General features: G+C 43.0%; 1 protein-coding gene across 1 annotated transcript in view; it reads left to right on the forward strand.

The window, feature by feature from the left end:
• Window positions 1–13,651, forward strand: part of LOC310798639 (kin of IRRE-like protein 3) — a gene marked incomplete at both ends in the record, with an annotated part of 137,016 nt that extends 123,365 nt beyond the window's left edge. The window contains 4 exons of the mRNA XM_083661180.1: window positions 2,436–2,543; window positions 6,551–6,660; window positions 6,847–6,933; window positions 13,163–13,651. Coding sequence (XP_083517306.1) covers window positions 2,436–2,543; window positions 6,551–6,660; window positions 6,847–6,933; window positions 13,163–13,651 — 794 coding nt within the window. The remainder of the gene's footprint in view (window positions 1–2,435; window positions 2,544–6,550; window positions 6,661–6,846; window positions 6,934–13,162) is intronic.
• Between the last annotated feature and the right edge of the window lie 563 nt (window positions 13,652–14,214).

Consider the following 14,214-nt stretch of genomic DNA (forward strand, 5'->3'; position numbering starts at 1 on the left):
AACAAAAAATTACCATACTTTGTCCCGACTTTTATTAATTAAATTCAATCTTTAATATGAAAATGTCATAAAACATGTGGATGACAATATGAACAATATTTTGACATTTATTTAAAAAGGGGGTTTCTATCTTTTCTTTTTAATTGGAAAAAATAAATCGATAAAAAAAATCATCAGGACCAAAAGGGCTTCACTGCACTAAGTACACAATAGTACAGTGTGTTCAGTGTTAGGGTCTTTTGGATTTTGATTAGTAACTCTGGAGTGGTTTAGAATTCCCGTGTGCCCTTTTGGCACTAGAAAGAGCTCATCAAGAGCTTTCAATTTATATAAATTATTTTCAACTAATTTTCACCCAAAATGTAAATTTTTGGATTGAAGTTGTCAATAGCCAAGATTTTTTTGCAAGATTTTAAACGCTGTTGATTTTATGCCAACCGGGTACAGCCATCGGCTCCTCGCAGCAGTAACGCTATGAACATGTAACTGAAGTTGGCCGCAGTGTAGCTTAATTCTGAATGTTGCCAAACTTCATTCATACTGACATTTTATTTTGAAAATGGTTGCCAACTCGTGCACGGCTATGGCGTAATCGCATGTGTCGCGTGTGCAGGCACGTCAGAGTTTCTGAAATGTGCCGTCTCAAAGCGATTACATGGAACGATCAGTGGGGAGCATTACCAAGAATTTCACTCTGGAGGGTGGTTTCAAAATTTGTCGTTTCCTAAGCGCGAATTTGCCGTCGCCGTCTAAAAGGGAGGCACTAACGATACAATAATTCCCCCTCACTATAGGAAACCGTCCTCGTGTAAAGTGCCCCTAAGGAAGGAAGGAAAGAGAGAAAAGGGAGGTTAATTTAATTCCTGGAGGTAATGTGTATCTTTTAACTTTAAGAATATTACAGAGATACTGTAACTGGTGACTCTGATCAGCTTCTTTACTCGGGAAAAGGTCATCCAGCTCCAGCTGTGAGACTCGCACCTTCTGCAGCTCGGTGCGATCGCACCTTCCAATTGGAATCTCACTTGCATAATGAGCTCTTTGATATCTATTCATCCACATCTTCTGATATTCTTCTTCTCCTGTTATTTTTTTTATATATTTTATTTAGCAATTTAAATTTTTTAGAACACAGAAAAACAAAAACAAAAAAAAACGAACAAACTCAGATACAGTAAAAGAAAAGAAAAGAAAAGAAAGAAAAAACATACATACACTAGTGCCACCAGTTACATACAGCTTGTAAATATATATAAATTATGCTTGTAAATATATATATACATATATAAATGAGTGGGATCCCACACGAGGGAGAAAGACCGGCCGGGCGAGTCACCCCTCACCCCTAACCTCGTCAAGGTAGGCCAGAAACAGGTCCCAAATAGTTTGAAATCTCCCAGGTGAGTTGGTCCTCAAGAACCTGAGTCTCTCCATTCGTATAACAGAGATCATGTCCGCCAACCACAACTGAAAACAGGGTGGAGTGGGGGACTTCCATTTCTGCAGAATGAGTTTCTTGGCAACAATTGTCCCCTGTGACAGAGACTGTTGCACAGCCGTAGGGAAGTTCAGAGAGGACTCCGAGCAGCCGAGGATGGCGAGTTCTGCCTCCGGCTGAAGGGTTATTTCGTAGGCCTTAGAGTACCAATATTTTGGCCCAAAATCCGGTCAGTAAAGGGCAGGACCAGAAGGCATGAGACAGAGTGCCCTCCGACACCCGACCTTCTCCTGTTATTAATCAGGAAGCTCAAAACTATTACGCTTTCAACAATTAGCGATCAAATTCTAGCCATCTTTTATTTTATTTCCCCCCCCCCCCCCCCCCGGCATCATCACCTCCGAAATCTTGACCCGACCTAAAGAGGGTGGAGCTCTAAAACTTGCATCTTTAAAATGCCACACTGAAATGATATTTCCTGACCAGGCTGTCAAACCCACTTAAAGATCCACAGTCTCCAGCTGGAGGCCGTCCAGGGCTCCTATCATGATCTCCACGCTGGAATGATATGAAGAAGAAGCTTGGCACAGGGCCACGTCTTGATGCTAATGCTACTTAGCCTGCAAAGAGTCAACACCAGCCTCATCAATAATGAAAGTAATTCTGCTTGTGTGTGTGTGTGTGTGTGTGTGTGTGTGTGTGAAATAGCGGGAAAAGGAGGGAGTAGCAAAAGTGGGCTCTCTCTGAAACGTTCCTCCCTGTGTTTAACCCATTGATACCTGATGCAGCATTTGCATGTATATCCCTCATTTGTGTGTGTATCCCTTTAAGACCGTGAACCGCGTGACCCTAAAAAAATTCTGCTTTGAATAGATGTCTATCCGAAGAAATTTCCGTTTTGAAAATATGGCCACCCGAAAAAAATTACGCTTTGCATCAGGTATCAATGGGTTAAAGTGGCCTCCCTCTGAAACGTCGCCCCCCTGTGTTTCCTCAGAGACGCTGCGCCTGGCTGTCATCATCGGCGTGGCGGTGGGGGCCTTCCTCGCTCTCACCGTGCTCATGGGGACTTTAGGCGCCTTCTGCTGTGCCCGATTCCAGAGAAGTAAGATCACCACCCATGGGTAAAGGAACAGTTCACCCAAAAAGGGAAATTCTGTCATCACCTACACAGGTGAAGTTTGTCCATATAACACACATGGAGGTTGCCAACTGGAGAGAAAACCAGTCAGCTGTACTGTACTGAAGTCAATGGTGACTGCTGTAAGACCCGCTGTTGCAGGATTACACAATTTTTATTTGATCTAAAAAAAGGTATAAATGTTTGTTTTTTGTGTCCCCCCCCCTCATAAACATAGTCATTGGGTCCTATTGTTCAGTCTAACAATGCTATTGGATAGGACATTTGTATATAAGTCCCGCCCACAAGGTCATGATGTATCACAACTTCCAGAACTTGGCTGAGAATTAACCACCCTTTGTTTCATTGGACTGAGTTTATCAATTCTAAATGCCTTTCATTTTTTTGTTGTGATCAGTAAAATGACTAGAACATGTACATATGTTGTTATTGTGAAATACATTCCCAAAATATTACATTATATTATACAATGTAAATATTATATTAATATTATTATTTCCATAAAACCTTACAAAAACATAATTTTTTGCAAACACTTCATTATCATCTCCAAAGGCCTCCTACAACACCATCTGAAAGGTTGATTTTTTTTTTTATATATATTTTACTATGTCTGGGTTTTACAGGGTTATTAAGCATAAACAATTTATTATATGGACAAACTTCAGCTGTGTTCCAACTGGCATGAGGTTGATTGGATTATGACAGAATTTTCATTTTTGGGTGAACTGTTCCTTTAAGGGCCTGACAAAAGAGAAGACCCCCCCCCCCCCCCCCCATATTGTAGTAGTGTTTTGGTAAATGAGTTTTTATTGTTTATTGACATTGTTCATATTTGATTTATGTCATACTCAAGGTGGGAAATCCTACCCAGAAGACAGCAAAGCTATATGCTAACATGAGTAAATGTCTTCTTTACATTGCTGCCACCCAGCACTTCTTTAATAATACATCGTTGTACCTTTTATGAATACATCCTGAAAACGCATACATAAAGTGATGTAGCGATGATAAAAAAAAATCACTGATGGATTTGCATAAGCAATTTTGCCAACATGTTAGCAGCCCTCGTCCAAATCAAAGGTTACAGCAACTGGACAAAAGAGAACAGCCATGATGTTGATCCATAGCGTTGTGATAGCAGTCAGCTGCTTCATGCTGTTAACATCATAATTATCTCCAAACCAACTAGGCCAAATTCTCAGTACTGTACTGTAACTGTCAATATCAACAGTCTTTCACGTTCGTATCAGTATGCTAACATTCAAGTTGTTTAGATTAGCTTAACCTTTTCAATAGTTAAAACTAGTGTCCTCTAGAGAGAGAGTGGCGTCAGCGGAGGACAAAAATGCCAGACTCATTAGCCAATGAACAGCCAGGAATGGGTCTCGCGCTACTTTTGCATGCTAAAATAAAGCTGATAATGTACAATTTGATTCAAGGGATGAAAAACCCTTTCAGAGTACAACACAAACTGTCTATTTTGCTGCAACTCGACAGTGCTGCTTAATCCAGGACCTTACTTCCTGGAACTCTTGAGAGTAAAAAACTGGTCCATTGGAGTGAATGGAGATGTCGGGACTCTTCTATCTACATGGCTCTGGTTAAAATTATCCATTGGCTACAAATAAAACAATTTGACATGGTTGGCTTGATAAATGTATCATAATATATAATGAAGTAGCTGACTGCTAACATTACAGTAGTGTTATGGATCAACAGCATGCATTTTCCTTCAGTCCAGTCTAGCCTTTTATTTGGACTTTGGTGGCTAATTTGGCCTCTGGCTCTGCTCGTCTCTTGACGATTTCAGAGGATAATTGTGGTGTGTATTTTTACAGTTTATGTCCAAAGATGAGTTTGAGTTGAGTTTGCCATTGTTTCATCATTGTCCTGCAGGGCACATAATCTTTTCACCCCATGCGTGTGACATCATAAATCACTATGAAATGTGCTGTTACATAGAGGTCGGTGGTCTAGTAGCTCTTACATGACACCCTGCCATTGGAGTAGAAAATGATACAGATTTTGTGTTAACATTTTTTTTTTTTTTTTGCTGCTTTCCACAGAGGATGTCCACCTGGTCATGTCCTCTCTGCCGGTGTCCCTTTCGCGACAGAGAGATATCAAAACAGACAGTAAGGCCCTTACAAAGAATCTATCATTTTACTCAGCACACAGCAGTGCATGCATTATACAGTCCAGTACTCTCACCAGTATCGCTGCCTTTATCCTCTCTATAGCAACTTAACACCATACTATCCCGTACATACCTAATTTGCCCACAGGGAATAATCTCAATGCTTACCGTACTTCCTTTGGTAAGGTACGCCTACGCTAAATACATGCAATTGTGACGAAGACTAAAATAATAATTAAAAAAACACACCAATGGCATGTAAATCAGCTGCAGCCTACAGGCTCTACAGATCAGTTTGGTTGTCAATTATAGCAGATGGATAGTACCTAAAAATAACAAAACATGTTGGATAGAACAAAACATGTTAGACATGTAGGGTCCTATATCGTCGTACGGCGCTATCGTTTGCGTAGCCGTTTGCGCGCCTCTTATGCTATCTTCCCTGCGTCTTAAGCTATGGTCTGCCTCCACCATCCAGTTTTGCGCTGGAATCTAAGCGCAGACACAGGTGTAGGTGTGGCCCAGGCGTGTCCGTGCGCCTCTTAGCCTATCATCTGCCTCCCGCAAGTGTCATTTTGCACTCTGGCGAAGATACCATCGCTATTTTCCGAGTGTAAACAGAGGTTTGGGCGTTAGCCGTGCCAAAATAGGCGTTCCAGCGCAATGTGTTAGAAAAAAGAGCCATGGGTGCTCTCAATTTTAACACCACACAATAGCTGGTCTTAGTGCAAAAAAACCCCACTAGGCCAGGTGTATGCCTGAGCACACAGTATTCTCCGCGCAGTGCAGGAAATCCTCGCTTGGATACATTACGCACGGCATGGATGTCACTCTCTCTCCAACACCTCGTGCACGCACACACTCTTCCCTCCTCAGAATGCCACGTTGATTTTCAACTATAGCCTATAGAGACACTGCATGAAATAGGCCACGCCCATCACGGGGGAAGAGCTCCGTTCATTTCCACACACCAGCGTCATTTTCCTTGAATTAAACATAGCTAAAAGCTGTTGTGTGGTGGGCTGTGCAGAAAACAAATGTAAAAAATCGCCAGTTAAAGTTTTTTTGTACTCCTGAGCAAAACAAGGAAGCCATTGATAATTGGCGAGAAGAAAAATGTGGATCTAGCTGTCAAGAAGTAAGTTGGAGTGTTCATCTTCCGTAGATACGATCTTTTGGTGCAACACGCAAGCATGCACGTGACATAGGAGAACGCCAGGATTGGACAGGAGTTTGTGTTTTCCCCCGTCTTGGGCGTGGTTTCTGAATGATGACGCGTTACGCAGTGTCTCTATAGCCTTGAAAGTTGTGCCAGCCAGTAGGCTATACAGTAACCTCTCTCCCTGCACCATTGCACCATGCAACAATAGCTTAACCCGAGTGGACAATTCTCATATAGGCTATTGAAATAGGCTAGAATTAAAATCTCACCCATCCCTACCCTATTAAAGAAATACATATTTTTACATGTGTATGTTATGAACGAAACGACTAATCGCATGCTTTGGGACATAATACCACCATGTGGATATTCACTGCGTACTGTAACTGCGCGGCAGCCCTTTGGTGTGTTTCAAATGTTTCCTCACCACCCTCGTTGTGGTAAACAGATTGTGAGGAGTTTCTGTGTATGTGTTGAACTCCTCATCACCCTCGTGGTAAAGATCTGAGAGAAGCTGTGGCTTTTGAAGCCGCCATGAGGGCATTAGCAGGGGGATACGCTGTGATACAGGGCCAATGCCTCTATCAGCCATTGCCAATCAGTGACATCACTCTCTCTCTCTTTCACTCATTCTCTCTCTCTCTCTCTCTCTCTCTCTTTCTCTCTTAGATCTCAAAGGAGTGGTCTCCACAAAAAACGACATCCGGGTGGAGATTGTTCACAAGGATCACAATGCAGCGCGAGAGAGTGAGGAGCACACCACCATCAAGCAGATGATGGTGAGTGAACGCACTGTGACAGACCTTCATCATCAGCCAGTAGATGTTTGACAAACCGAAGCATTGAGGGTCTGCTGCACCCACACTGCAACCGTCTTTGGTTCTTGCACTCATTTGAACATCTAATGAACCTAATGACCTAATGAAGACCCTCTCCGTGAGTAATGTTTTTGCTGTGTGATCCAGATTGACCGTGGCGAGTTCCAGCAGGAGCCTGTGCTGAAGCAGCTGGAGGTGCTCCAGGAGGAGGAGAAGGAGTTCCAGCACATCAAGGTGGGGTGATGAAGAAGAGGAACATCTAGGGCAAATGACAAACACAGGGAGGGGGAGTTTGACCCAGGAGGAAACAGCCTGGCTCAAATTCAGAGAGCCCGTTTTACTCATTTAGTTTTGCAAGAGCAAAAGTGGCATGCTTCAATAAGACATGTCTGCATATTAGGCTACAGTGTAAACAGAACCCCTGTTTAAGTCTTGTGGGAGCAAGTAGGAGCACATACGCCTGGCAGAAGTCACAGCACAAATGGGCTGTTCTCACATCACAGCGGGTTTCCGAAGCCTGCTCAGTCAAGTTATGCTGGGGAAATTCAAATCTTTGCTAATCATTTCAGCTCATTTAATTTTCACTGTCTTCAAGAGCCATTTGTCACCAGTAATTCATTGTACACCGAATTGTACTATTTACTAAACTGCATCCAAAGGAAGACGTTAGGGATACCTGGTAGAATTCCAAACACTTTGTTAAAGTCGAGGTGAACCCGTTCATCACGTGCATCTGAGTCCTTTCAGACTGAAAACAAATTGAGAGGCGGACCATATACGGTGTCAATTATTTGATTTGACAATTCTGTCGACTGGCTTTGGCATTGGCCAATCCTGGTGTGTTCCACCCCCAAATCGGGTGGGATTCAGCGTGTTGTCGTGCTACGTGAGTGGGATCCGCAGAGTACCAGGCAGCCAGGCTGCTTCGTGTGGAGCGAGCGGACAATCCGATGCATGGGTGCTGCCCGCCCGCCTGGTAACTCCCAGAGACGACCCCTGACAGCCAGGGAGGCTGTCAGGCTCAGAGGCGCGCGCCATTATCGTTATAAATGTAAATAATATTCCTGGAATGCGTGTTTTAACGAGCCAGTTACATTTCTTTGCATTCTTAGACATTACCGTTTGATTTAGTTTGCATAATTGCTCAAGTTAGTAGTTAGTTTATGGGCTAGAAACTCTGCCAGATGACAGGCACTAGGCACCATTTTCCCCTTCATTTGGAAGAGAAAATTATCCTGAAATGAAGATTTGATTGACAGCTGCATGTCGTGAAATGATTGGTTGAACTTTCACATCAACTTTTGATGTGAAAAAGTGTGAAAAACTAAAGAAATTAGATTGTTGTGATTTTTTTGGCATGCATTATTAAATAGGTGCACTGCATACCCAGGTATTTGAACTAAAAGAAAAGAAAAGTCAGTTTTGGGTTCAGCTCGACTTTAACATTTGCACCTATTATTCAGTTCACTGCTACAGTACTTCACTCTAAACAACTGGGTCAGGCGTAAAGGTAGGATAAGTTCCCTAAAGGCTTGAGGCACAAGTGTAAAAAACATGTTATTGTGTGTGTTATAGAATGGAATTTCACCATTCCTCATCCGCTATATGATAATTATAACAGCTTATATAAACCAAATGAATTGAAACCAGGAGTCCAGGAAGTGTCTTATGAAAGTATATTTAAAGCCATAACATTCTCCTATAAACTGCATTAGAGGAATGACTGAATCTCAATGTACCATCTGATCTATGTACAGAGTCCAAATATTCAGTGATGACTGACAGTTTGACATATGCTTTATAGGCAAAGGAAGACAGAGAGAAACAGAGAGAGGAGGGGTGATGGCCTGACTTGGAGCCTACAGGGCTCCTGTCTGTATCAGCAAGTGTTCCTGTCTCATGGCCATTGTCATGCTGAGCCCTCTGAAGGCCAGAGCAAAGGGGAGAAATCTCCTGCTTGATAAGCTAGTTATGTGTCTCTGCATAGTGCAAATATGCATTTGTGAGATGTCTTATGACTAATGACTCCTAGCATTAATTATGTGTATGCAATTATAGCTTATAACTTATTGATTAGGAAATGCCAATGGAACTTTCTACCACAGTGTGTGAGTAGTGATTGGTACATATTCTCCCTGTCCCCCCTAAAAAAGCTCAAATTCTCCCTAGTTATTTTCTTACTGAACTCTTTGGGAAAATTAGTGGGAAGAGATAACCATTAAGGTTATGTATGTCTATATGTCTCCATTAGCTCTGTAGCGGGAGCGCGATGATGTAAGTCCAGTTTGATAAGTCAGACCCTTATTCTACTCATTTAGTCAACCATGTACTGGCTGCGAGTGATTTGCAGTCTGGAGTTACATCTGAATCCTCACTAAAAAAGCGCTCCAGCCAGTTTATTATAGGGACCAGAGCAGAGCTTAATGAAGTTGTCTGCGATGAGCGCGGGCCACGATACCGTAATGTTACTCTGCGTCTCTCCGCTCGCTCGTCTGATTCCTGACTGATTCTCATTCAAAGCCTTCTCGTACATCGTCATGCATGGAGAGAACCCACAAAGGCCAGCCTACTGCACACCGGCTTTCACAATTACAATCACACTCACACTCCCCAAGTTGCTTAGGTCACTCATTTTGCCCCTTTTAACATTCAATCAAACCATCACCCAATCCCTAAATGTCCATCATGGCTGCTTTATATACCACACCACGGGCCAAGTGACTCTCCCATCATCAGAGCAATCCATTTACTTGAATGAGGTGGTATACCTAATTAACTGGCATCTGAGTACATTTACAAACCACTTTTGAAATGAAGCCCAGCAATACACTTTGAGACAACCACCCCCCCTCCACTCCCCTCCCAGCATCCCTGGTTCTGGGAGACGGAGATAGAGGTTAGAGGAGGCTAAATGTCCGCAGTCATTTTAAAATCCGCAGGGTAGTTGCTATTTGTAAAAACCGTTGGCACCAGTCCATAATCCAAGTTTCACCTCTAATTGTTATACAAGCCACAATTCTGCCCTCTCCTCATCTATCCATGTTTTACTTCTTCACTGCATCCTATTTTTCCATTCATTTTATCATTGGAAGTTTTGCAGTCCGTGTCACGTTGGTGGGCGTTGCAGGAGTCCTGCAGCACCACACCGCCGTACTCACTCACATAGGGCCAACGCGGTGTTACGAAGCATAGCGCATCCCTCGAGAAATCAGAACGTCTAACCGTAAAGTTAGGGTTAATACTCCCGTCGGTGCCCCTGACCAAGGCCCTAGTGGCAATCGAACTGTGGAGTTGGTCCCCGGGCGCTGCACTGCGGCTGCCCACTGCTCCTAGTTTGAGAAAGGTTCCTAGTAGAGTAGAGGATGGGTCAAATGCAGAGGATGAATTTTCCCACGGGGAATAGAGGATAACATAACATAACAAGCCATGGGCCGATGCCAAAATGCAGAAATAGACATATGCACAGAAAGCTGCAGAACGCCGGAGTCATTAGGAACTGACAGGAGGCGCTGTGTAGATTCATGTAAAGGAGACATTTAGCCCTTTGTGACCGGGTCTCTGTGAGAAGGAGGGGATCAGCGGGTTACACTGCAACACTAGACCTGAACACAGTTATTATTATTTTTTTCATTATTTTTTTTATTGTTCTTCAGCATGATATACAGAGCATCTGATACATTATTACTATTCTTTTCTTGTGTTATACAGAGTGTTATATTATTCATACATACATACATACATACATACAATCATACCCCTGTGTTCCCCTCCCCCCCTCTCTCAATTCCCATGTATGCATATTGACATTCGTATTTAGTACCACACATTTCCTTATGCTCTTCTCCATACATATAGTCATCTCTATATCAGCTCAGTGTTTTTTATATTCAATAACAAAAATAAAATACAAAAAATACATCATAACATGTACATATCTGTAGCTATTAAACCTTGAACTAAGGGATTGAACAGAGTTATTTTTAAAGGCTGCACTGTTTTCCTGAAGCGCCGATCCCGAACTCCATCATTTTGTGGGTGAAGATGCACTCCGTTCACTCCATCATATACTGTATATGGTTCAAGAGAGAGAGAGGAATAATTATTCTTCGTTTGACTTTTTCTTTAAAGAGGCTTTTCTCTTGTAATAGAGGTGCAATTGACCATTTGGAGCTTCAGACAAAGAAGTAGTCTCCTTCTGAAGTTCATGTAACAGTTTTTATGTCCTGATGACTGAGCCACATTATGTTTTGGTGCCATTATTCTACTTTAAATAGATTTTTTTAGATAGATTTTTTTTTTATTCGGTACAGTTTAAGCCACCAACGGGCATGGACTCCATTACAGCGGGGGCGGGGGGGGGGGGGGTTGCCTGTCACTCAAACGTGAAGGATTTTCTTTTCACCACGCAACAAGTCACTTGTCCTCAGGAAATACTAATACAGTTCATAAACTCTTGACGCCGTCTAAATTTCAGCCGGTACATTGCTCCTGACATACAGTAGGCTACACAGACAACCAGTCGTCCCCCTGCGCAAGACGAACGAGCGACCCGGGCTTCCCTCTCTCAATAGTGGGGTGAATCTTTCTCACACCGGTGTTACAGTAAAATCTGTGCCCACGGGCGAGTTTGACCGGAAGGGGAAACCAAATCATTATGGGGTTCATAGTTGAGTGTAACACTGCCAGTATCCGCCATCAAAGGCATTTATTTGGATCAGGAGCCGTGAAGATGACTTCATTCACAAAAATGCCATTTCCTCCACTTTCTGGTCAGAGACGGCTGTTTTTGGTGAAAACGACCTACATTCAGGTGTCGATAACTAAAGAACGGATGAAGGTAGAATCAAACTTTTTTTTTTCCATATGAAAGTCGAGGCTCTCTTCTTTCTTTTGGGATATGCAGTCTTTACGTAGTCATAGAAGAAAATATTCTGTGGGTCTTGGAAAATGAATGAAAATGATCAAAACCCCTGGCGGTGGCTAGTGACTTGTTCTGAAAAACCGTGGCGGAGAATAAGTTAAAGTGTGTCTTTCTGTCAGGAGGATTTCTGGCCATTTTTCTGTTCATTCTTTTGAGCCCTTGAGCCTCTCGTTTCTCTCTCTTTCTTTCTGCGATGTTGATCTTCTCCATCTCCAAGGTCAAATGTGTCACACACTAATATGTCCTCCTAGAGTAGAGCATTTCTCACTATTTCACCTGAGAGTACCATTCCTTTCTTCTACCATACATTTCTATTACACTTTGTTTCTTTATTTCTTTCTTTCTTTCTTTCTTTATTTATTTATTTGCAGTAGCTTCCAGCTACAAATGAAAATAATCTACAGCCGCGACAGGCATAGATTTGAACAGTTTATTTCAATAGCAATAATAGAGAGAGAGAGAGAGAGAGAGAAAGAGAGAGAGAGAGACACACACACACACACACACACACACTCAGAGATTATCGACAATCCTGACAATCCTGCCGTTTATATGCTGCCCAATAGTGGATATTGCAGATGACTTGACAGCATGGGCTTTGTGAGTCACAGGCATGTTATCTGCTGTTTCATGTTGCACAAATTAGCCTGTTTATTAATTTCTCATGTTCATCCCATTTGCCAATTACTGTCAGCTTGTCTACTTTTTGACCTTCAAGGGAGAAAATGTACAGACTTTTGACAATATTTGTTTTGTGTGTCAGTAGACTGCTCTTTATAGTATTTATTTCATTATTTTTTTTAAACATCTTCAAATCTACAGATCTCTTTTGCACAGGAGTAGTTTGCTCTACGCCATGTTTGCTCTACGCTTGTCTCTTACAGTAGCAACTAGGGGTGTCACGATACACTCAGTTCACGATACGATACATGATATTGGGTTCGCGATAACGATACGATACGATATTTTAACAATACTTTTTTGCGATCGATTTGTAAGTTGAGGGGGCATCCTCCACGCTAATTTGAGTCATTTCACCATTTTCATCCTCCGTGTCTGTAACGTCCCTCGTCTGCTCAAACAAAGCAATGAAAAGGAGAGCGAGCATGCGATCAGATGCAGATCAGTGCCACCATGTTCAGCTTCTTTTTCTCACGATATGAGATTTCATCTCAACGATACATATTGTCACGTTTTGATATCGCGATATATTGTGGGACGATATATTGTCACATCCCTACTTAGGAGGAATGATTTACTGTGAAGACTCAAACAGAAACTATACTGTGCAAGTCTTTTAGGCACCCAAGTTGTTTTATACCAATTTTGTCATAGATATTTGACAATATTTGTTTTGTGCGTCAGTAGACTGCTCTTTATAGTATTTATTTCATTATTTTTTGAAAACATCTTCAAATCTACAGATCTCTTTTGCACAGGAGTAGTTCCATGTTTGCTCTACGCTTGTCTCTTACAGTAGCAGCTCTTCTAAATAATGAATTTTTTTGTGCTTCTGCCCCACATGTTCGCATCACATCACAGGACCCCACCAACGGCTACTACAGCGTGAACACCTTCAACGAGCACCACGCCACTCCCACCATGTCCCTGGCCAGCAACCAGACGGCCGAGGTGGTCCGGAGCCCCCCGCCCAGCGGCACCATGACCCTGGGCAAGCAGCGGGTGCCCACCGGCATGTCCTTCACCAACATCTACAACACGCTGGGCGCCGGGCCCAACCGCCTGTACGACTACAGCCAGCGCTTCGTGCTGGGCACGGGCAGCAGCTCCATCGAGCTGTGCGAGCGCGAGTTCCAGCGCAGCTCGCTCTCCGACTCCAGCTCCTTCCTGGACACGCAGACGTGCGACAGCAGCGTCAGCAGCTACAGCAAGCAGGATGGCTACGTGCAGTTTGACAAGGACAGCAAGACCTCCGCTGCTTCGTCCTCCTCCCACTACTCCCAGTCCTCGTCCCAGAACTCGGACCTTACCAGGCCTCTGCAGCAGAAACGCATGCAGACCCACGTCTAACATCTAAACGCCCCGGCTGGGAGAAAGCGGAGCGGGAAAGTTTTCGAGCATTTCGAAGGAAGCGCCTCGCGACTACGTGGGGGTAGATTATTATTTTTTAATTTGTTTGGGTTTGGTATTCCGACGGACGGACACGACACGGTACGTGGATGCCAACTTCTGAAGCTACACGCGCGCTGAAGAAACAGCCGGAATCAAAAAAGCAAACACCATAATCACGAGAGCCAACTTGAAAAAATTTAAATTAAAACAATTTATCAAACTAAAATTCATGACAATCATTTGTCTGCTTCCTCCACCTTCCTGAATCGACGACGAACACAGTAATTTAACTGCTGTAACCCCATTCTGTTTCGCTTGGCGGACTGCCTTCACATTATGCACCTCTAGGTGCATAATTATGCTTATGAGAAGATCAAACCTGTAAAAAGAAATAAGCAGCTTCTTCTTTTTTTTTTAATCATTGAGAAAACTCCGGGTGCTGCTGTGTGCTCAGCTGCTGTTCTGGCATTTGAAGCACAGGGGGCGACGATGACGATGGCTTTCCTTGTAGGCTACCTAAT

Source organism: Poromitra crassiceps (genome assembly GCF_964638095.1).
Source record: "Poromitra crassiceps genome assembly, chromosome: 26".
NCBI lineage: Eukaryota > Metazoa > Chordata > Actinopteri > Beryciformes > Melamphaidae > Poromitra > Poromitra crassiceps.